Source organism: Bombus flavifrons, chromosome 1, assembly GCF_040668555.2.
Source record: "Bombus flavifrons isolate JBK064 chromosome 1, iyBomFlav1_principal, whole genome shotgun sequence".
NCBI lineage: Eukaryota > Metazoa > Arthropoda > Insecta > Hymenoptera > Apidae > Bombus > Bombus flavifrons.
The window spans coordinates 9,541,032-9,565,928 of NC_138442.1; the positions used below are offsets into that span (position 1 = coordinate 9,541,032).

The 24,897-nt window shown below is 33.0% G+C and overlaps 3 protein-coding genes and 2 long non-coding RNA genes across 15 annotated transcripts; 4 read left to right on the plus strand and 1 right to left on the minus strand.

The window, feature by feature from the left end:
- Nucleotides 1-4: 4 nt before the first annotated feature.
- LOC138179145 (sarcospan) lies at nt 5-17,426 on the minus strand. 6 transcript variants are annotated; one of them, XM_069111647.1, is made up of 9 exons: nt 17,220-17,426; nt 16,864-16,957; nt 11,716-12,057; nt 11,070-11,301; nt 10,143-10,323; nt 9,381-9,581; nt 2,101-2,267; nt 1,913-2,008; nt 5-1,602 (listed from the first exon to the last, which is right to left on the minus strand). In XM_069111647.1, the coding sequence occupies exons 4-9, from the start codon at nt 11,193-11,195 to the stop codon at nt 1,195-1,197; spliced, it is 1,179 nt and encodes a 392-aa protein (XP_068967748.1). In that variant the 5' UTR covers nt 11,196-11,301; nt 11,716-12,057; nt 16,864-16,957; nt 17,220-17,426; the 3' UTR covers nt 5-1,194. The 6 variants fall into 6 exon arrangements, with proteins under 6 accessions (XP_068967748.1, XP_068967738.1, XP_068967730.1 ...); XM_069111637.1 differs by having other exon boundaries at nt 17,198-17,426; XM_069111629.1 differs by having other exon boundaries at nt 16,864-17,072; nt 17,198-17,426.
- LOC138179231 (uncharacterized) lies at nt 5,744-8,984 on the plus strand. Of its 5 annotated transcripts, none has more exons than XR_011172976.1 (3): nt 5,744-5,911; nt 6,626-8,683; nt 8,930-8,984. It is a non-coding gene; the product is annotated as an uncharacterized LOC138179231 (long non-coding RNA). The 5 variants fall into 5 exon arrangements; XR_011172978.1 differs by having other exon boundaries at nt 8,933-8,984; XR_011172967.1 differs by adding an exon at nt 6,177-6,387 and having other exon boundaries at nt 5,744-6,015; nt 6,626-8,978.
- On the plus strand, nt 12,472-16,945 carry LOC138179252 (uncharacterized). Of its 2 annotated transcripts, XR_011172984.1 has the most exons (6): nt 12,472-12,662; nt 12,746-12,983; nt 15,305-15,485; nt 15,928-16,102; nt 16,184-16,322; nt 16,806-16,945. It is a non-coding gene; the product is annotated as an uncharacterized LOC138179252 (long non-coding RNA). The 2 variants fall into 2 exon arrangements; XR_011172987.1 differs by lacking the exons at nt 12,472-12,662; nt 12,746-12,983 and adding an exon at nt 14,999-15,131.
- LOC138181920 (uncharacterized) lies at nt 17,423-21,894 on the plus strand (the record flags this gene model as incomplete). The annotated part of the gene is given in 7 exon segments (XM_081833742.1): nt 17,423-17,603; nt 18,415-18,486; nt 18,489-18,750; nt 18,898-19,114; nt 19,270-20,430; nt 20,786-21,126; nt 21,233-21,894. Coding segments are annotated over 3 exon segments (378 nt in total), but the record flags the coding sequence as incomplete, so codon positions are not given.
- An 871-nt stretch (nt 21,895-22,765) lies between these two features.
- LOC138186495 (abasic site processing protein HMCES) lies at nt 22,766-24,739 on the plus strand. The gene is made up of 6 exons (XM_069126837.1): nt 22,766-22,903; nt 23,000-23,222; nt 23,448-23,759; nt 23,830-23,937; nt 24,055-24,209; nt 24,326-24,739. The coding sequence occupies exons 1-6, from the start codon at nt 22,884-22,886 to the stop codon at nt 24,459-24,461; spliced, it is 954 nt and encodes a 317-aa protein (XP_068982938.1). The 5' UTR covers nt 22,766-22,883; the 3' UTR covers nt 24,462-24,739.
- Nucleotides 24,740-24,897: the final 158 nt, after the last annotated feature.

Here is a 24,897-nt window from a genome sequence, read left to right on the forward strand (position 1 = left end):
CATGTCAATTTTATCCAGCCAGATGTTTTGATACTGAACTGATTTATTCGTCCGTTTCTATTAAAATTTGATAAATTTATTTTCTACCAATGTGCATACGTTATGACATAATTTATAGATGCAGTTTTAAAATTCATTCCTTAAAGACAGGAATAGCGATGAGGTATAAAATCGATAATATACAAGTATAGAAATTAAAAAGCGTTTCACTCATGCTCCTAATTTACTTCTTGCTTACATTACAAACGCGGTATACGTACGAATGAACGAACACACACACACAAACACGCGCGCGCGTGCGCGCGGTACATTCACTTGCTTTCTTTACTATAATACACCTAAAATACTGACGATCCACATGTAAATTAATCGTGAAAATTACTTTGCAGGAATCAAGTTCTGACTTGATTTCCTTCTGAATACGTTTCTACCATCGAAAAGAGCTTGTTTCCTTTTAATTAACCTTATAATAATGATATGAAACTACTCAAGTATGTTATTCTTTAGTAAAAGAGAATTTGTTTTAGTTGAGATATTATAACCTATGAAGTTTTTCTACATTATCGATGAATTATCAAAAGTTGCATTACATGACTTGACATGTTAACAACAAATTACGTCCATCCTTTTTAAAAACATATCAATTACTACTTACTTAGCAATGTACTCTTTAGTTATGATGTAATAAATATTAAGAACACATTAAAAAGATTTTTAAATAATTAGTAAATTCAATTATGCGATCATTATCCTAGTCTTCTTGACTTTTATCTATTAAATACCACTTTAATCAATTATAAATATAATTTCTTACCAATTATTCTAATCTTCCCTAAGTTTATACATACTGTATTACAAACTTTCGCTCAAGAACCACTTGTAGACCTATTTTATTATCCAAGACTAGCTCACACGTATTTCAACGTGTTACTTTTGGTATGTATCCTCAATATAAACAGAAGTATTTCGTTATTAGTCCGTTGTCGTATTAAAACACATACATTAAAAGAGCTCTTCCGACGAGTTTTTTTAAGTAAAATCACCGTTATTGTTGTTTATGTGACATTCACTGCTAAATTGCCGGGAGAAACTATCATTGCTAATTTCGAAACACCTTTAGAATACTCCATCATCCATCGTTAATGATGAATAACGAAGATACGATGTTTCTTCGTCAGTATCATGTGAAGACTGTCATCGTTCGTTCAAATTTGGATTGTATATTGGCCTGCTGCTGAGGAAGTTGTTCCCACTGATCGGAGTGGTTCTCACTTGCATGTATTTTGGCCTTTTGTGTCTGGTACTCCAATGTAGGTAGGTATACCAGCCCGATACTAGGGCTCCAAGGGCGTTGCAAGTGGAGGAAAAGATGAGAAGAATGATCAAAATACTCTCTACTTCGGGACAATTCAAATCCATGTATCTAACTGCCGATTCGGTGAAGTTCGACGTATTCCCCCGAGGCCTGCACACGCAGGTAGCGTTTAATACCCGCGCTGGGTTGCATTCCAGGCCCATTAAACGCGCCAGGTGTATCGCAGAGAATACACACGCGATGGAACAGGTCACTGTTGCTAGAGTTGCCAGTAGCACGCTGATTACCTGTTTAAAAAAAAGAAAAGATATTAGTGGAAATACGTAAATAATAAAACAATAAACTATGTTGAATAAAAAATGTGACTCAAACTTCGGTACTAACAAAAAAGAAAAAAAATAGATATTTCATTTGAACAATGTCAGATTACTTTAAGATGACTGAATTTAAAATCTAAATTACAAGGAAAGCTATAATTTATGTACGATTAAATAAATTTTGTTAATTAATCTTTAGACATTTAAAAAATTCCATAGAATACAAAGTACTTCGTTTGAAAATGATATACTCATGTGTTCTAAAATGATGAACAATCACCTTGATCAAAGTGAGACACAATCCAGGACTCATGACGGGATATTCCTTCTTGAAACAGCACAGCAAGCAAATACCGAAGCTACCCGAAAGTAACAACTGCAAATGAAGAAAGAAAAGAATTAACGGTGTTTCAAAAAACGATGTTTTCCAAGAAGACGGTCAAAGACTGTCATTGCTTGAATACTCACCGGCATTCCACTCCAATAGGGATTATCCGCCACAGGTAGATGAGGTGCCCAAAGTAATAACCATAATGACAACGAAGTTATCGCGATACCGAGAATCGTTTGCAACGCTGCTAAACACCGTCCTAACCGCCAGTGATAAACCAACGGCGGTAGGAATTTTTGAGGTCCTGAAAAAGAAGAAATATTTAAAACATTTTGTTCTATTACTAAATATTTTTATTTTTATTATATATTTCATTATCGCGGTGATCAGTCCTTTCATCACACATTTTTTCAAATCGAGTAAAGTACATAGTAAACGAATATATACATGGATTGAATTAGTTAAGAAGATAAAATGAAGTTAAACTCGTTTAAGGACCTAATGATCAACAACAAAAAATAAAACCTTATCAACAGGTGAGACCTTTAATTTATATGCCAACTCACTTAACGAGTAGTTAAAAGGTGCGATCGCTAATACCATTCGATCGCCTATCCAATTACATAACATACCTCTATCCATCCTACCTACTTCGTATACGAACAAAAAATTGATTTCATTCTACCTATTATGCAATGACCGATACGTTCGTACATAATCCGATGAAAACATTAATAACAAAATAATGATACTGATGTGATAACTAGCCTGCGGATATTTATGCAAATTCATATTCTTATGAAAATAACTAGAAGAGTATATGCATTTTTGCGTATTATGCACATTTTTGTATTTTTGCACCCTTTTTCCATAGATCAGCGGTTTTCAATATTCTTCACCTCATTGCACGCCTAATTACTGAAATTCAATGTCACACCAAAACGAAAGAATATATTATACATATTTGGTTCAAAATAGGGCATTCACATCAGACGGTTATTGTTATCTCGGATATTATCATTCTTTATTTGATAATCTAAGGGGAAAAAATAAGCGAAAATGTAAACCTTGACTATATAGTCAAATATTGCATATTTAAAAAATTCCCATGACACACCGGTTGAAAATCGCTATTATAAATACATAAAAACCCGCAGTCGTGTGATGACACTAATGTTTATCAATGAGAAGCGCAAGACTTGGACTTCAATATGAGCCATAACCTATATACATATGAGCGAGAGGAAGATTTCTTTCAAGCTAGTCATGCCGCTTTTTACACAGGGGCACGTACGGTGCTATCTCCTGGTGTTTTTCTCGCAGCTCACGACACACATTTTCCCATAGCGATCGACGGTCGATACGACGTGACAGATTCTGAGAAACGAATGTAGGGCCGAAAGAAAGGAGAGTTTCCGAACGAAACGACCTCGCTGTCCCTCCTTACAAGGTATCTCAACCGAACGACCGAACGTGTGCCGTCCTTGCCGATGCGATGTCAAACTTCACCGTCAGGAAACTCGCCCACCAGAATTCTTTGTGCACCGTTTGCAACGGTAATTCAAAGGTAGAGAAAAGAAAAAAAAAAGAAAAGTAACGCGTTAACGCTCTCGCCCACCGTCATGCTGACTTGTGCTAATGTTGATGGCGATAGGTCGTGATTCCATTAGCGGTCTTGCGAAATCGGTGACAGGTACGATCAAAGAAATCTGGAATTAACGATATTTCATTTATAACGTAGGCACTAAGATTATCTTACGTAATGGCAGATATAATAAAATATGCTTTTTCTATTGAGTGGAAAAAATTTGTATTGTCGCAATATTGCCATGTAATTGATACTATAAGAACATTTTTATCGGTAGGCTATATATGTTTATGCATTTATGAGAAATTGAAAAAAGGTACAGAAGAGCACGAAGCACATGATTAAAGGTGTATAAAATGAAACAAATCTCTGCTTAAGTTCCTCTACATAAACATTCACAGTCTAGCTAGAAGAATAGGTTAAAAGATTTGATTGTTATTTTTATAAAATTCTTCTGTATCCATTATTAACGTATTCAGTACCCATATTGGTAGAATCGAAGAACTCATAATGGCCTAGAAGGATTTTGGAAAAGCTTCAGTTGGAGAAGGGGGAAATAATCTCCAGAAATAATTCTGTATGGCTGCATACCCAGCTGAGTTTCCCATGTCCGGGAAAGAGAAAACTGCAAGGATAGCTCTTCGCACGAAGAATAGCAAACGCGCCTTAACCCTCGTTGCCTGACTGATAGTCGATAATGATATACTGCACCCTACAATACCATGAGTAAATCTCATTCACATATGAAACACGGAGATTTTGAAAAGAGGCTGGAAACATCACCTTCGATCACATAATTTTTGAAGAGTTGCAAAACGTATCTGCAAGAGAAAGAATTAGAATTTATTTTGAATAATTTAAAGAAATCTCACAGTATTGTAAGCGGTAAGATTTAAAATTATAATGGTTGTACTGTATTACGGGGTAGAACGGGTACAAGCTCAAAAAAGATTGGGCTTTACACTGCGTAGAATGCTCCTTATAAAAGAAAATTCTTTCACTCTTTTCTTGCAGGATATTAGTCGACACCCGAAGAATATTAATGGGTGGCTGAAGATCGATGACCAACGAATAACGCGTATGGCGAGAAAAGGAATATACGAAGTTTACGACAGGGCAAAAAGCGACACCGCATTCTCATTCGTCGCGCTACAATCGATAAGGGGTCTCTTTTGCACGAGGCTTGCATATAGAACGAGTCCTAACTGTACCAGACGTATGTACAGACAAGAATAGAAGAAGAGAAAAATTAATCTCCCTTGGGACTAGTCTCCAATCGGATTTATAGTGGCTGGCGAAAGTATTTGAACACATATTACTATAGAAAACTTTAATATACAATAACGGACAAGAGAAAGTTTATAAAATAAGGGATATAAAAAGACACCATAATTTTACAAAATGGATTTATATTTAATAAGAACAACCGATAAATATTATATATATCATACAATAGACGATTATTACCAATATGGTAAACAAATTTTTATATGAAATTCATAGTATATCAATTTTTAACTTTCTGCTGTCCATCACTATGTATGAATATTGTAGATATGTGTTACATTTTTAAATAACGAGTCACGACAGCTGTGATTATTATATATATGATCAAATATGTAAATAACCCGAAAATTTATTATATAGAAATTAAAAAATTACTTAGTGCGAGTAAGAAACATGTTTTAATAAAATTTAAGTAAAGAAAAAACTTCTTTATATAATGAATATAATGGAATGTAAGGGAAACGTTTCGTGTTTCGTATTCAAAATTTTCCACGACAAAAAGGTGATTTGTGCCGGATGCAAGCACGCTATCGCTTTTTCATTCGCGGAACGATTCACACGGTGTAAGAATGCAAGACTCGAATGCGTGTCGTTCCCATTGTATGCGGATCTTATGTTTGTATTTGCTGCGTGTGTATGTGTATATATGCTCATTATAAGAGAAGAAGATTCTCCTGCAGAATATCGTCTGCAGGGGTCGAACAAAAACTATGCTGAACTTTACATAAAACTTGTAGAAATTCCGTTAACATGAAAATATAGCCTTGCATTCTTATACTAATACTAATACTAATTGAATTAAAATAATTATACTTATGATACACTTGAGATTTTATAGTGAGACATCCATATGAAAATAAATGTACTGGACATGTGCAGCAATAATACAGTGTATAGGTAAGGATAACTGGCTGAAATATTCGAACCATCATCTTCGAAATGACTTTGACAAGCCAAAAATTGCAGTATACAACGCAAGTGGGGAAACGTACTGGGTGGTACGTTTCCATTATCCGGTGACCTCGATACATGAATAATGACTCGAGTGTTCAACTTGCGTAAGAAGAAACACGGTAATTGTGTAACTACATTGTAGAAAACTGCCATCGCCCACGATACTTCCGATCTCTTGAAAATCCTTAATCAACTCAGATATCACTGTACATTACGCGATCGTGTACGTTCACTTCATAATCACGACAGATTCAGTAACTTTTTATACAACATATCACATGTCTGTGATTTTAATATTGAAAATCACAGATATATATCATATTTAATTATTTAGGTCTATTCACAATGAGTGACATTAATTTCCAAACAAATATTCCTTTGCAGAATAACAAGTATTCTGTAAGAGAGGTAAGGTTTGATTATAATCAGGCGCAACCGAAGTAAACTTAACAAAAATGGAGAATAGATATATGATTCACATTGATAATGTAGCAATGTAATAATAACCAATAGACGTGCATTAATATATAAAATTGCAATTGGTAAAAGAATACTTCAGCTGCACAGTATATTATCACTAAAAACATGCAGCGATGTAGGTTAACATTTAGATACGCGTGTTTTGATATCTGACCTTCCAGTCAAGCTTCGTGACTCATTTGCTTTATCGTTACAATGCACTCATAATGAATATGATAAACTTAATATCATTGGTTATTAAACTATAATTTTAAAAATCAACACTTCTTTAGAAGTAGCAAGAATTCTACTATTCTAAATTTCTTTTTGCTGAAATTTTTATCGATCTCTTTTTTCTTTTTTTTTTTTTTTAGTACCCTCTGCCTATTGCATCTGAAAATAGAATTCAACGAATGGGGATGAACCAAACCCAAGTTTTACCACATGGGAGAAAACCAAACCGAGTAATGCTCACATTTCATCCGTTTAAACCCTCGCAAGACACACGTGCTATTTACGTAACACTTCAAAGAGGAAAAAACGCTCCTTTCCAGAAGCGTGTTAATTTAATTAAGCAAATCAACACACCGAAAACAAGTCAAAATATCTTATGTATCAATATTTATTTCCTCAAAATCTGCATAAAAATATTGGACTTCGGCTTTCATCGTTTTACATGAAGGATCAAAATATTGTATCGGTTGTTTGTGCATTTTGTTCCAATGCAAAACAAGAAATTTCTCGCTAAACTGACATAACATCGCAATATTATTCCTTTTGAAAGTATCATATTACTTAAGTTATATAAACCTATAACTCAGGAATTGGCTAATAGAAGTTGTGCAAGAATCACGATATTCGGGAAATTTTTTGTGAAATATTTTGGATTCGATTACACATATGTACACGAATAGACCATGAATCAGCTGTTGAAAAATTTAGTATAGGAACAAATAAAACGCAAAGCGGAAGAACCGATTAGAGTTACACCCAAAGTTCGTACACGCTAACCCGTGAACGAATGCACTTCAAAAAAGATCACATGATATATTTCCGGCTTGCTACTTCCGCTATTCACAGAGAAGCATGTGTAACCACTTTAAAGCGGCTACGGCAACCAGCGGACCAAAAAGTCTTAACCTCTTCGTTTCACCTGCTTTCAATGAAACAATTTTAACAAAATTTTTACATCATCATTTTTTATTATACAAGATGAAAACAACTGTTTTAAAAAAAACAAAGTTTATGCAATAAGAAATATTAAATTGGGCAACATGATTATAAAAATCGGTACATGTTTGTTATGGAAGAAAAAGAACATGTCAAGGCTTTTCTATACCTTGAGGGTTTAACCATAATTTTTTGTACTATCTTGGCAGCAACCTCGATATCACTGTTTTATTGTGACTGCGTCGTCACAAATGCAGGATGAAATTGCGATAGTCACGCAACTAGCGTCTTCATCATTGGAAAGGCTCTCAAGAGAGATTGACTTGTTCTGGACCAATTTGCGTTATGATGATTACCTGGCTGTATACGTGTAACGATTGACGTCCAATCTTTTCTTTAACAGAAGTGATAATTTAACAAGTTATGTCTTAAGAGAAACAACTTTTGAGATAGGTATTACATTATACAGAACCCGACGAGAAAGGATCGATGAAGAAAACTAAATGCAATAAGATACAACGAGTTTAAACGTGATCAAACTTCGGAGAACTTAAATTTCGAAAGATTCTGCAAATTTAAATTTAAAATCCTAGAGTATTAGATTTCATAAAAAGGAAACCTGAAGGGAATGCGTCGCTCGTGATATAAATTATTAATTGTTTGTAGCAATATTGTGCTTTCTGCCTTCCTTCGAAAGAATGTTTATTGCACCGTGAAAGGCCGCTCAGTGACATTCGAGCCTCGTTCGCATGTATCATACCTGTTCTGATCTCTGATTTCGTTAATCAACAAGCGTTACGTCTGTGTTATTCAACATGAAAGCAAAAATAGTAAAGTCATCTTATTACTAAATATTTGCTTACAAAAACATTTCTCTGTCAAGAATTTTCGTAAAAGACGTGTATATATAACTAACATAATGTATAGAATTTCTAAGAGAAAGTTTTTCTTCTAGCAGGTTTTATACATTAGGATATTTTACTTATTATTAATATGGTAAAGGGAGATATGGGAGTTTCAAGAATCTGTTACTATATAGAACCTTCTAGGTACAATTTCGAAGTATCTAATCTCTTCCTAATACCTTCAATAATAATTTCTAGAGATCCGATATGAGATATCCTGCGAGTTAATAGACATGGGCTTAAATACATCCAAGGTTTTTTAACTTTTTGTGAAATTAGTCAGCAGAGAAAGTACAACCTGCTAGGATATCTAATAGTGTGAATCATACGGTGTATGATAAACCAATAAGATTCAGTGTAAGTTCTTAAAGTACATTTTAAACAAATGGATTAGAGGTAACCTCTGTTGCACATGTTTCACTAAACATACCTGAACTTTTATTAGGTTTATAAACTTTTGTACTCTATTTTAGGAGATATCACCACATTTTTATACACATAAAAATTGAATGTTTTTTGTTATAATGACGATAAAGCAGGAATCGATTAAGTTGAATTTTACATTTCTTAGAATGTTTAATTTTTGTATTTGATTTTAAATAGCAGAAAATAATAATGGTAAAAACAAGCAACATCCTACGAACAACAGGAGGATATGTTCGGTTCAAAGCATTCAACCATGGAAATTACACTGCGGCTGATCGCAGTTTTAAAAATGTCTCTTGATTAAACAATGGTATCTTAACCTCCAATTAATGATAAATTAAATGCCTTGTCTTTTAAATAATTTAAATGAATGATCTAAATTTAACAGAAGGTACACTGTTACTTAGTAAATATTTTACAAAACTAACAAAATAAAATAATTCTTTTATTATTTGAATTATCTCAATTCTATACCTTCTTTACAAAGTCAATTCTTAGAGAGGATTATATTTTTATCTATGTTGATAGGAGATAAGTAGACAAATTTCATGGAAATATAAAAGAACAGCGGAAGAAATTAACAAGTAGAGATTTATGAATTAAATAAAGAAAGTGGTTGTGTACTTACGATGACCACTGCGATGCAATACGATCATCCTGCTGTGCCTGAGGGAATTCCTTGTGGGCGTGTGCCGACCAGCAATTTGAGCGGCTGCCAGGTTAACGGGAACCGTGGTTGACAAACAATTGGCCATTGACGGGGCGCGACCCAACTCTTTTTCCTTTTCTAACCGATAGATTTTCCCAATATTCCCTGTCGATACTGCACCTGCCACGGTAAATTGCGACCATTATACGAGAAAAACAAAATTATAATTTATTAGATTTCTTCCAATTTAATTAGATTATAATTAATTTGAATTTTAAAAAATTGATTCTTTTTCAATTTTTTATTAGAATCATATATATTATCAAGATGGTATGGCTAGAAAGCGCGCAAGATTTTCTGCCCAGCTTTGTTTTACTACGACGTTGTCTGATGCACGAATAAAATGAAATTCGAGAAAGTTTGCTCGAATACCTAGTGCTAGCAAAGTGTCCGACCGAATTTCACTCGTGACTGTTCTATTTACAGTCAAATAACTTTCCTAGGGAGAGTGGCGGCATATCCAATTTCGTCTAAAGTTAAAAATCCCTCCGGTTATCTTAATTAACACTCAAGAGTGGAAAAGATAATGAAGAATATTAAAACATCATTTAATAGTATGTACTTATTTTATTTTTCTTTTTTTATTGTATATATATCTTATATCTGAATTGATAATGAATAACCGTTTCCATCAGGGAAATAATTAAGTAAAAAAAAGAATGGTAAGTTCACTAAACTTACCGGTGACCTTGGCGTTCTGGATCTTCGACACGTTACCAGCACTGACTGCGCTACTCACTCGATTGTTGTTATTGTTGTTATTGGCCGTGGCCATCGACGAGCTAATACCGTTGTCACGAACCTGATTCAAATTGTCGGCGCTTAGAGCGGAAGTCACGCAAGGTGCCACCATTGGCACGTCCTGAACAGCGAAATAGAAAAATGCAGAGATTATTATGAATTGATTACATTTCAATTAAACGACATAGAGAATCTATATAACAATATGTAATTTTTATACCAAGAACATATAATCAAATACATGGACTTATACTACAAAAAAACAATTTAATTTTAACGTCCAATTATACGATCGAATTACAGCCATTCATTTTATATATTTACTTTAATTTATGTAAAATTGATGTTGTTGATCAAACATATTCTCACATAAACATCGTTTACTTTTACTTATGTATATACGAGTCGATAATTCTCATACATCATGTGTTGCGGTTTATCTCACTCTCATTTTTCGTTTAACCAAATTTGTGGTTAGACTATAGACTGCTCATTGAGGCAAGTCTAAATTAATTGAACGCACTTGATCAGTAAGTGATCCACAAACATATATTATCTCATAAGAAGATCAACCACACACCACTCTATATCTTGTGTATAAAATAAAATAATTAATTAGTATTCAGTCTGAAAAATTAGTTAAATAACATAAATAAATGTAAGAAGAAAAGTCGATTAACATTTATATAGAGATATTAACATAAAAATTAATTTTTATTTAAGTACGCTTTAATTGATGATATTTAAGTACTAAATATTGTTGTCCATTATAATGGATGTTATTAGTCTTGTAATGGATTCTCAACACTGACTGTGTATCAAGATATAAACATAAACAGTAACACGTGGTATGGTACTAGGGCTCACCTTAAAATTATCGTAAAAGCTAACAGGACGACTCCTTGGCGCGTACTGAATCTCCTCGTCGGGCTGCATTATGCTACCACCATACATAGTTGGGTCTAAGGGTTGCGCGCGCACCTCGCCAGGCATCCTGCGATTCTTCCTCTTCTTACCACTTCCGGCGGCTGTGAAGTTACGATGAAGTGTGATAAGATTTTCTTCGTGACCTCGTCAAAGATACCTATGCTGTTTTCAACTAAAATAGAGCAATGTAAATTCGTTACTTAGACATTACTTATTACACAATCAGAATTTTTAATTCAAATAAGCAAATCGAAATTTAAAGTTAAAAATTTCAGATTTCAAATTTTACTAAGTGTTTAATTTTTAACGAAATAATTTAAATTGTTTTAAAGTCCGGAGAAGAAGAGTTAACTCCTTACACACTAAATTTCATGGATATAATAATTTATTTATTTATAGATCCACTATTTTTAGTACATTTGTTCAAATTTCGGTCGAAATTAAATTGTACCATGTTTATAATTGGAAAAATTGAAATCGAGCTATCTGAAATTTATTTCTATTATCTTTTAATAATTAGATTTCTAATTTTAATTATAAAATTTTTGATTAAAGGACGATCTGTTTAATAAGTTAATATTTGTACCTGAACGGTAGTGTCAGCTCATATTAAGGTTTCCTCTTGCGACGGGTAGAGAAATTACACCTTCTTGATCTTCAAACCGCAAATCTTCCACTTCCCGCAAACACACCTGCACCTTACGCGATCATTGTATGAATCACAACGGCTGATTTGCGGACGATGGATCAGAGAGAAATTTCTCTTAATCTCCTTTGATGTATCGTAAGTCACGCGTCGAATTCTCTATCTGGGTTTAAACGAAGGAAAACAGTCATAGAATCATCACGATCAGCGTTCCTCGATTTCTCTGATGTTCTATCCACGTGACCAGTCACGTGCGCCCGCTATCCGTCACCCCGTAAACGTCTGAAAAATAAAGAGAAATCGTCAGTCTGGGAATATACGTATCGTTTTCTGATTCAATCGGTTTGTGTCAATTACTTGAGAAAAGTGCGCGTAACGTAGCGTATTTAATTATTAACACAAAGCTGCCGATTTGATGTACACACATAAATACATATATTATATAGAAGTGTAATTACAATGAAACCGATATGATAAAAATTAATAAATATATGTAATTATGTCTCTGTCTCAAAAACGAAAATATTAATATTATTAAACACACTTACATGTTTTTAGTAATTACAGAAATAAAAAGTTTAATAACAGTTATTTAGCCTAGTTTGGTACTCCTAGTGCTTTTGTCGAACATAATTGAAAGTGCATTAAGCAGGCGAACTTTCAAACTAGGATGAAAGAACATGATTAATTTGATTGGTCGCATATTCTACAATTTGGAATGATTATACAGTAGCGTATCTAGCTATTTATCAGCTTATGACTGACTTTTATGAATATAAAAAGAAAGTGGTAAAAATAATTTATATGAAGTTTTATCTATGTATATAAACAATTTTTGTATATTTTATGTGTTATGATTCGTATACTAAAAAAGTCAACAAAGTCAGGTAATCTTTTCAGACTGATGAATCATTTGAAATTACAATATAATGAAACGTCACACCTCGTTGCACGTGAAATGTTTCCTCAGGAGGAATGAACTGGTCCCTTTACAGACCCTCGAAACGTACTTAAAAGAAAACGTAACTTTTTCCCGTGGGAACTACGAGCATCGTTCATCGTCGTTGATTCGATTGCCCTGACCTCGTGGGACAAGAAGCACAGTCAATTAAATACCCGTTTCGTGGACCACGTGCGTTATAACCTAAGTGGTATATAGCGAATACAAAACTTGCTATTGCGAAGCTGTGTTTCGTAATATGCAACAGGTGAGTTTCAAATGAATGTGTCACGAATATAGGAAATTCTACAGAAGTAAGCTACAACGTTATGAGATCCTGCTAGAAAGTATGTATTATCAGCACAAATACTTTCTTCGTTTAATGGTAAGTATGTATGTAGCTGAGAAGACTGTAAATATAGAAACGTAGAATTTATGATTCTATTTTATATATGTGCTCTATTAATATATGTATAAATATAATTCACATGTAAAGTTTCTTACCAAAGTAACACAAATTTCTATAGTTCGTATAAGATCAATTTTCTGAATTCAATTTCTGAATTCAATTTTCTTTATAGAATAAAAATACATACTTTCTCTCTAAATGAGACTCTGAATTATTGATATTCAGAATTTAAATAAAAAGTTAGTCACAAAAATTGAAATCAAATGTTCCGTCAATGTTTGTGATGGTCAGTTATATCACAGAGGTTCGTTATTAATTATCTAACTATAATACAACATTATATTATAATACAATAGTACTACCTATATCTTCTATTAGACGACTGTGAGCGGCGCTTTACTTTCACGATACCAAATCTGAAGTTAATAGATACCGACCGGTGTTGCGCAATATGGTACGCAACGCAATGAAACCGTGGCGCGTTGGGACTCTGTACAATGATGTGACCTACCTATGCTCGGACCGGTGTTCGGGTTACGGCTGGAAATAAGTCATTTCTCCATTAAGCCCCTTTATGCGGCGCTCACAGTCACGTCACCGTGACCAGGAGTTTACTGAACTCTAGAAGATTTGCGAACGCCTAGAAAATTGCATGATTATCGTTTTTAAATCTTTGCTTTCAACTCAATTAAATCATTTGCAAATATGTACGACATAGACAGTAGTTCACAAAAGTATTTTAACACTTGCAGAAATCGTTTATGAATATATTATGTATATTATAAGGAAAATTTTGCAATTTTATTAGCGTTTTAATGAGATGTGACTATAATGATTATATTGGTAAAGTTTGAAACAAATCTAAAAATGTACGTCCATACTTAGGAGCTACAAGATATTTAGTGCGAATATACATTTCATAGAGATTACGAAAGTATTTAAACAGAAAATTATCTATTATATCAATAAACCTCAATATTCAGTGGAACCATCTTTATCATTTATTATGTGTTTAAGCTGGTTATTTATACTGTATACCAATTCTTTACTGAATGTATACGTTTGCAGCAAGTGCGTGTAACTTCTACATACATTTTCAGATTGTTTCAAATGTTTCATATAATGCATAGAATTTATACATAAAAGCTTAATATAGTGTCCAAATATGTATTTTCTTCAGATATATGTACTGCAATGTTTTGTTTCATATGATACTAGACTTGGATAACTCGTAGAATAAATTTCCACTCGATTCGGTTTGTACTGCATTCTAGAAGTTTCTAAAATGGTTAATGATATGTAATTTTCCTGTTTTTTCTTTTTCGTCGTATATCTCAAAGGAAACCAGCACCGATTAAAAAACCTCATAACAAAAGAATGCATAATGAGACAAGACTAGACTAGAACGTAGTTACTATCTCTTATTTCCAGTTATTTCCTGCATTTAAGTTAGATATAATAATACTGCTGCTTTTTTTAGAATACCATGTAATCGTAAAATTCATGAGTTCCTGTCAGTCTTTTTGTAAAAATGACGCGCTCGATCATTCCTGTACTTAATTATAGGGAGTGAGATAAACCCATTGCGATCTATTTGTGCGTTACGTGAATGTATGAACGTGTGCCTGCCAAAATGTGGTGTTGCCAACTATAAGAAGGATAGAAAATTCATAAGATTACATAATCGCGTTCCAAAGGAAAATAGCTTCATTTTCTACGTAAATTCTTTAATTGCCAATCTAAACAATATTTATCATTCTAAAAGCATATTTTTTTGAGAATAATCTTATATTTTATTTAATCTCTAGTATATTATCTATACTTACTATCCAATCTTATATCACTATTATATCTAAATTATTATTAAACGTATTTCTGTAACAAACATATTTGTATGCTAACAAAAAATACGACTGATTCAGAATATTTAAGAATAATTGAAAAGTCGTGAATTGCGATCATACGTGATGTTACATTAAACAAATGGGACAACTTAATCCCTGCTATGTAATTATGTATATTAACATGTACAATAGATGGATTCCGTTATACTAAATAGTCGAACTGTTTTATCGACTTGACTTACATTATCATTAAAATTACTCAGAATTTCTAAGCAAAATATTCCAATGTTATAAATATTAAGGACGTTATGTTGCTAAATACTCTATGTGTTTTAGATAGAATCATAATGAACGGAACAACAGAACGTATGAAATAGAAACTAAAATAAATTGTACGGCAGTTAATTCAATGTCCTCATCATGATTAAGATCACATCAAAGTGCAATCCCGCACTTGGATCAGATTTAGCAATTGCACTCATGAAAATGTAATCAACTGTATACATAATTGATACGCGTACGTATATTTCATGATTAGAATAAATTATGATTGTCGTTATCAATGAATTGAATTATATTAAAATGTACATTACTGTACAATTAATTGGGCAAAGACAAAGGTAATTATTTTATAAATGAAGAGACGTAAAGAGTAATATTGTGTACAGCACATTTTATTGATAGTGAATGTAGTTGCAAAGTTAATCTTCTGTTTGTTGATGCCTTAATTAAATTACATATTATAATTAAATGAAAATATACATAAATATGTAATACTTTTTTTTTAAAGTATACATACAATACATATGCTATAGATATTACAATTTCTCAATAATACTATGTATTTTGTAATATTTTTTTCTTATTCTTAAAGTTCTCTTCATTTTTCTCTTAATTATTCATAGACATGAAAAACCAATTCAGATGTTGCTTTTTTTAATAAGATAAAATATAAATAGGTGATTGGTGCCAGGTGAAGGAAAAATACATACCGTATAAAAATGCTAATGTCCTAAGATGTTTCTTTTTTAATGCGACAGAATATTCTAAAGTGACTGACACTAGTTGAAGAGAAAAAGTTCAAAGATTCGCAAATAATTCAACGCATTCCAGACACTTGAAGGCGGGAATTCAGTAAGTTCGCGCGAGAAAACGTTCAGCACGTGCGACCTACGATTATTCTAATTAAATTCTCCGGTTACAAACCATTCCCAGGGTTCATGAACGTGCGACTCTTATCGAGGCCTGAAAGTGCGATGTCGCCCTATTTTACACGCCATTGTTCGACGTCTTTCATACAAAATGAGCTTTAAAAGAGGCAAAATCACCGGAAGGATCCTGTCTTCGAGCCTTTGTACGCATACAATATACAATAGAATGAAAAGCATATTTCATATCTTCGCCAACAAGTCATCTATTCGTGCGACTCTATATGGACTTTAAAGTCTTAGACAACATTTATATCTTCTTTTGAAAAAAAAAGAATATTTCACAATAATACAAAGCTTATGTTACTCATAAATATGTTTTTTTACGTCTTCAATTTTTCAGGAAGATACATGTTTATTTTATGTCTGTCTGAACAATAGAATGACATCAATCTTTTTTGCTACGAAGTAATTAAATTCCAGTATATTTCGGAATGGAGACCTTCGGTTTTATACGTTTATTGTATCACTGTTATCAGACAAGACAAATGTCTTCTTTCTTGTTTACGATATCCGCGCAGCTGCTGGCTTAATGTGCACGCGTGAATACTCGCGCTACTTCGCCTTAATAACGTAACATAAATCGTTACATAAATATATACCAGGTTCCGATATATTCGTTGTTACAGAATTAACGAACATCGTCAGAGGAAAGTGAAACGAGAGAGAAACTGCCAGTATAAATACCTAGGATTTTGGAGAACAGTAAATGTCCACTGATTTCCTTCCCATGCCACAGCTATCGATCCTTGCAGGATTTATTACTCGGCACGTGTGACTCCTTGATCAGTCAAATTTAGATAAAATGTACAATTGGTATTCACTGAATGTCCGGTTACAGAATTTAACACTGATTATTGTTTCTCACCATTGATTCAATTTTACATAGGAAAAAACTATTAAGCAATGATAAATATAAATAAAATATAATTAAAAAGTAGAAAGAATGAAAATATTCAAATACACTTTCATTTTAAATTAATCAGATATTTGAAATTATTAATCAGAAAAGCAAGTTTACCGAGGATAAAAAGGTTTTTTACTTAAAAATTGTACGAAGCACTTGAATGAAGAACACTTGTTGAATCTAGTCCGATGGTAATTTATTAAAATTCTATTTTTACACAAAAACATCGTTTTTCTATGGAACTAACAACGCGTGAGTAGCAGTATGAATAATTTAACAATTTAGATTCCTAGAGAAAAAATTACGCAACACAATGTTGTTCCACTGGCGTCGCAGTGACAACTGAAGTCTCCAGTTTCGCGCGTCTCGACGAGTCTCCCGAGACCCCACCAAAGTGTTCACCAAAGTCGAGGCATACCAGGTGTCAGCGTACCTCAAATCCTACGAATCACGATGCAGATGACGATTACTTGGCGAGGGACGCTTCCATCAACAAAACATTTCGCATTTCATGCGATTTAAACGGTGCAAATACCGCTTACGAGATTTGCACAACGAATAACAAAAGACTATAGATTTGTTTTTTATACAGTACTTGCTTTAAACTAATACAACTACAGCGTATCTTTTAAAGTTGATCTTTCAGATGATGAGAAGAGATTAAATATCTCGTATAGAATTTTTAGAAAGATTAGAAGAGAAACTTCTGGATAAAAATGTTATTAAATTAGTAAAAATGTAATGATCAACGACTTTTTTATTTATATTTTTTAAACAAAATTTCAAAAATTTTTTTAATCTTGTTTTAAAATATTTTGATATAATATAATATATTTTAACTCAATATTATACAAATATACAGTATAATCTCTATTTATAGTAGATAATTTTTTTTTATTTACAAGTACTTTACAATCAATTCTTGCATCGAGAACTTTGAGTAAGTTCCTCTGGCGTGGCGCAGTGACATGGCTAATTGTTTATAATAAGTTAATAAACTTATTAACTCATTAGAAGTAAGTATAATTTATAAATAATAATATTATAAATAAGTAAATATAACTTATTAGAAATATGTAGCTGAATCTAGTGCTTAGTATAGTGTTTTCTTAACCGGCGGATCTGGTCCGACGTATTAAGTAATTTAGTAATTAGGGGGTTTCGATGTTTGTTATATATGTTGATATATCTATTATATAGTAGATAATGACACACCTCTCTTATTTATAATACTTTATATCTCTCTTTCCTCTACTTATACGTATAAGAGAGCTGTATGTCTTGATTTTGAAACCAGAGAAACGATTTTACTTTTTTTTTAACTATCTGAGCACCACTGTCCCCTCACTTTCACGTCCTCCACCATGTTTCAGAAGGAGGCTCGATGAAGGAAGTTGTCATAGCGAGAAAAAGGGTGAAAGAAGAAGGGGAATCGGTCATGCCCAACAGTTGACGTTTACCTTGAACAATTTCTTGCAGCCTTATTGCAACTCTTTTTTCGTCGTTGTTTTCTTTCCTGTTGAATGGTGATCATGATATATACTCCGCTTTAAAGGATCACCTTAGGGCAGTTGGTGCAAAAAAAGTAAGACGTTGCATAGTCACGTAAAACTCTAGATAAAACGGTACAATAAAATCCAAGGTCGACAACATGATTAAACGCACAGGTAATAAATTCAACAGACAAGTTCTTTTTAGTGGAATTTTTTCAATAAAGTTACATAGAGAAGCCTTGCATCAATATGTAAATATCAATCAACATGTATACCAATCTGATTAAACTTAGTTAATTATTATGTAATGTTTCTGATTAGCTACGCATTTGCTGTGGAAGAACATAAACTTTTAATGGAGTTCATTCATATCGCAAGCATCTGTGTCTCGTAGAAAGCAAAGGAAACCACCAAGTTCAGAATCGGATAACTTTCAGTAATCAGATTGTGTGTCACACGAAACTATTGCGAATCGGCTGATCTTTACCTTGATTATACCATCAGCTGACACGATTACATATCTCTAATTACTTGCAATGTAAGTAAATATTAGGATATTCCAGAAAGTTTTGCAGTTTCATTTCTTTTCAAATACATAATCTTTTTTATATTGACAATCTTTAATTTCTCAAATAACGTGAAGAAACAATATATACTACCAAGTACAAGTGGAACGTTTCACTTTTGTTCTAGCCGTCCGCTGGCAATCGCAGCCACCCACACGACGCCGTTCATTCATCCACGATCATTTCCTCTGCTTTAATGAGACGTACCACCTACGACCGGTTCCATATAAATTACGATTCTTTCTCGTTCGAACGTATTGGTATTTCCTCTGTCTCTCTGTTTTATTCTCATCCATGTCGTTAGCGGTCGTCCACGGTTGGAAGGGGAAAGGCCGCCAGGTTCGCGAATACCTGCGGATGAAACCGGTCTCTCGAAATCGTCTAAGTCGAGAGCCACAAAAGAACCACGCCGGCCGCGAGAGAAATTCCATTTCCAGCGGAGATAACGCGTTCCCCTCGCTCTTAGCGGTGATACGTTAATCGCTTAACGATTTATCGACGCCCCATCGCTTAATATAAATGAGCCAAGAAGGAATTGGAACAAGATTGGAAAAGGATTGGAACAAGAGAAAATAGAAAATTCTTTGAACTACTGGAAAAATGAAAGGGTATAAAATTTAAAAATTGACAGAGAGAGTATTAATCTCTTAAGGAATGATTCATCTAAGTATTTGAGTGTACATTAAATGTTGATAAACATTAAATGTTGCATTAATACAAAGTTGGCTCATAATAGCTGGAGAGATCAAAAAACCTTATATTTCTTTAAAGAATAAAAAATACACAATATTGCAAAAATAAAGTTAAAAGATATCTAGCTTCTACAAAAGAAGATAAAAGATATACAAAATTCGTAAGAAACGTGATTGAAAAAAACGTGTCAAGAGAGAAATAAAGATAAAAGAAAAGGTTACAAACTCATTCTGTTTCGTGGAAAATGCAAGGCACCAAACATGACATGAAAAGCTTCTGAAGCTAAATTGTTTGAAAGATCTCATCGATGACGTCAAACACAAATATAATTTCATTTCATCGATGATTACCATTGCTTCAACGCAAGCGATACTTTTCATAGAAAGAAGATGCGAAGAATTTAACTCTGAAGGTCGAACATTTTTCTTCCTTGAAAACTACGCATTTCTTGTCTCACGACTCGTATGATTTTAATAACTATTCATTATTACCTTCGAAACGTCCTGTTCATTTGAGTCTTTTTATTCTTAATCAGAAGTTTCGTGTTTGATCTCCGATAAACGTCACTAGCAGCATGAATCACTAGTGAACACAGGTGAGTATCCAAGCTTGATTACCAATCTAGTTTAACGCCGACGGGGAATAGCGGTTCTTAATTAGCACCGTCTCAAGATATCAAATTAAGCCTTACTAACTAGATATTCTCCGAAATAATCTTCTAACTTTCCTGGAAATATCAGAATACTGTCATTTATAAATGTAAAAATTCTATCTTGTAGTAAATATTAAATAAGCAATGGATATACCAAACACCACAAAATATCACAATATACATTCGTAATATATAATAAATTCATAATATACAACCATAATTGAGTTTCTATTCATTCTATTAATGTACCTATTAATTCTATTTCACAGTGCTTTGTTCTATCAAATTACACTTATAGATCAAAAAATGGCAGAAGTGCACGTGCATAAAATGCACGTTCCAATTTTTAATTCACGCGAATCAATGCGTAGACACGGCACGGTCTAGACGTGACATCAACATCACAATAAGGCGCGATGAGTTGGCGTTCAGGAATCCGGGAGAGATAAAACAGGACTCTCTAGGAGGACGAGGGAGAAACGAAAGCATCCCCCCAGCCCTTCGTGTTTTATCTACTAGTATCTTGGAATGTCGATGGTCCATATGCAGCCAGTTAGAAACGTACAACAAAAAAGAGGAGAAAACATATCAGGACATGAAAAAAGAAGAACAATGCGACTAGTATTTTAAAAAAGTCAAGTAAGAACAATTTTTACAAAACATAATACAGTCAGAACAGAATAGCGCGATAAAATTATAATTAATATTATAATTGTAAATACGTAATTGCAATTGCAAATTATAGGTTGAACGAAGGATAATGCGTCAATCAAATGCAAATAGGAAAGATGTTATTTGTGTCTGGCAGAGTAAATCAATTATTAAACCACAACAAAGGTATAAAAAATGAATTATTAAATGAAGACATCAAAAAAAGGAACCTGTTATTAACATAATAATATTTTTGTTTATTAAAAAGAAGAAAGGAAATTAGAAGGTAGAGAAGAATGGAATTGGATCGAAATGCAGAGGAATCAAACCGCACCCATGGAACGAACAATAAGCAACGAGGTGGAGAAGGGACACATTCCTTTCGTACGCGTGGAAACGCATCGTGAATGTTCATCGGATGAACTCCGATTCGTTTTGCCTGTAGAAAATACTGGCACGATGCGTTCGTTCAAGTATAGGCACTAATTTGTGCCGCTAATGAACTCAGCGAGAAAAGCGATCGTTTCTTTTCACGATTTCTCCTGACAATCATGTGCGTCTGTGGTGGAAAACTGTGTACAATATGTACATTGTTGCTGTTACAATTTTACATTTTTACATTTTACAATGTTACATTTTTTGACTTACCATTTTTATGAAACGAAATTACCTAAAAGTACAGTAGAACTCCATTTATCCCAAAAATAAGATGTGTAAATTGGGATAGATCATATACATAATAAGAGTTCATTGATTCTCCCACTTGTGATTTTTTTTGTGAATTCTTATGAACTGCTTGTCCCCCAATATGTTCATATAAACGAAGTTTTACTATATCATCAAATACTTATTTGATTATTCAACATTTGGGTGTTAATGTCCAAGTGTATAGGAAGCATTGTTGCACTGAAGCATTATTTAGAGAATTGCATTTACATACAGCTACGAGAAGCCAACGCAATGTGCAATCGGGTCAAGTTGTAATACATTTCAATCACATTTCGTATATCACAGGAAACTAAATAAAATTAACATATTGAGGTTAATATTCATGTTACGTAAGTGTAGCATGATTAATTGTAGAAATTGAGTACAGAGGCTAGATCCAGTATAGTAGAGATAAGTACAATAGAACAACGATGAACTTTGTTATAATTAAATTCAGCTTTCGATGGATAGAGTTCGCGTTAATTGTCGATAGTAATGTATTACATTAACCTAGAACATTTAGAACCATACTCTGTTAAACAAAAGAAAATTACTTTAATTATTTAAAATATGTAAAATTAATAAAAATATTATTTGAAATATTTAAAAAAGTAGGCCTTGGTACAATAATATTTCCACAAACAACTGTCTACCTCTACCGGCAACTAGATAAATAACTCATGCACGAACTCCGCAGATATTTTCCATTTTAAAATACACAAATACGCTTTCTATATAAATCGTATAGTATCTCACAAAATTGTTTACCAAATAAATTTTTACTAAATTGTTACTAAAAAATTCATCATTTATAAACATTAATTGTCAGAATTTATAAAGTAAATTAAAAAAAAAGAGACATCTTGATATGAAATAATTTAATGTTTTAAGTAATAAATATACTACAAAATTCCTCCCGCATTAAAGGACATGAGAATATAGACATGATTTTCTAAATAGTTATAAATTCCCGCCAGATATCTTTAGCATGTTATAGGTGGCGTTATTGTGTTAATGAACTAAGTGGCGCGAGAAACATGTGTGGTCGAGTGGCTTGGTGAGTAATCTCATCACGTAATTTCAGTAATTAATTCATGACACGCAAACATAGCAATCTGCTAACGACAAAAGAAATTTACATATACTTTTACAGTTCCTTGAATCCGGATACTTTGTGTCGTGCTTGCGATTACAAGAATGCAGCCGGTAAACGATGCACGACATTATGGGCCAAAAGTGACATTGAATATGTTCCATCTACTAATATTGGGCCTAAAGACGTTCTTCCATGTATCGTTGCTGGTTCACACTATGGTAAAGAGGAAGAAAGAGTCCTCTGTGCTATGATGTGGAGTATGATCCCACCTTGGCATGAGGTTAGTGTTTACAAACAAGGTTAGGTTGACAATGACATTTGACGGTTGGGGATAGGTTAAGTGGTTAGCATTTGTCAACAAATACGTTGCCTCAAAATGTGCCTATCAAATGTAAACACTTTGATTATATCTCCTTGAGATAATAATAAGTTATCACATTTTTTTCTTAATCAATTTTATTAGTACATAAATGGAAAAAATATTACAAATCTTTTCCTTTTTAAGGGAGATTACAAAAAGCACACATTGTCGACGCATAACGCACGTTTGGAAAATATTAAAAATTCCAAGTTGTATAGCGCACCATTACGCAATGGCCAAAGATGCATAGTACTTTGCGAAGGATATTATGAATGGAAAGCTGGGAAAACGAAGAAAGATCCTAAACAACCATATTACATTTATGCTAGTCAGGAGAAAGGAGTAAGAGCAGATGATTCTTCAACGTGGAAAGACGAATGGTCTGAACAGAACGGTTGGGAAGGATTTAAAGTCTTAAAGATGGCGGGAATTTTTAATATATTTTCAACTGGAGAAGTAAATGCAACATGTTGGACTTATGTACAATTTAAGTAGAAAGCTACAGGTATGGTAACTCACATTTCAGGGTAAGAAGATATATAGCTGTACAATAATTACTACTGAGGCAAATGGTGTTCTTTCTTGGTTGCATAATCGAGTACCTGTGTTTTTGAATAAAGAACAAGACTTAAGGGTAAGAAAATGAAAATGTTTATATAAATATTGACAAAAAATATTTTCCGCACATAGTTTGTGTTATTGTTTATTGGAATGAATTACTATCTCTGTATGTTTATGTTTCTAATAATAGGTCTGGCTGAATGAGGAGCTACCAATAGCCGACGCCATTGACAAATTAAACAAATTAACATTATCAGATTGTGATTTAAGTTGGCATACAGTCTCATCTCGTGTAAACAACGTATTGTATAAAGGCGAAGATTGTAGAAAAGAGACAAAAAACGCGTACGTATATACATATATATAACAATACAATTAACTATTCACTATTAGAATTATGAACTTTTAATCCTGTGAAGTGATATGTCAGACTATTGATTTACTAATTCCATTATGTACAGAGGGGAGAAAAAAAGCAACCCTACTAGTTTTATGGCTTCCTGGTTGAAGAAGGGGTCTGCAGACTCAGCTAAAAGAAAAACTACTGAAACTAAGAAAGATGACAACATACCACCAAAAATTACTAAGGAAAGCTAATCGTTTCATCCAAATCCACAAACGCAGTCTCAGGGACAACTTTGTTTCCGCAAAAGTATCAACTTTAAATAAATATTGAGTTTTTTAAGGATATTTATTACAAATTCTTTTATATTTTTGTACTTCATATAGCAATATTAATATTTTAAATATCTTCGTAATAGTATCTTTTAATTAATTATATAATCTATGTTTATTCAATATTAAATCATAAAATGAGAATAAAATAGAGATCTGTAAACTCCAGTATTATAAATAAAACAGTACCATATCTTGAACGCGTGTTCTTTATCTTTTGTGTTTTAATATATTTTTTTATACTGTCACAATTAAGTCGCTCGGTCCAATAGCTAGGTAATTTGACATTTAGATGTTTTTCAAATAATCGGCAAAAGGATTGATTATTTGCGATTTTGAAAATTATAGAATAACTTTT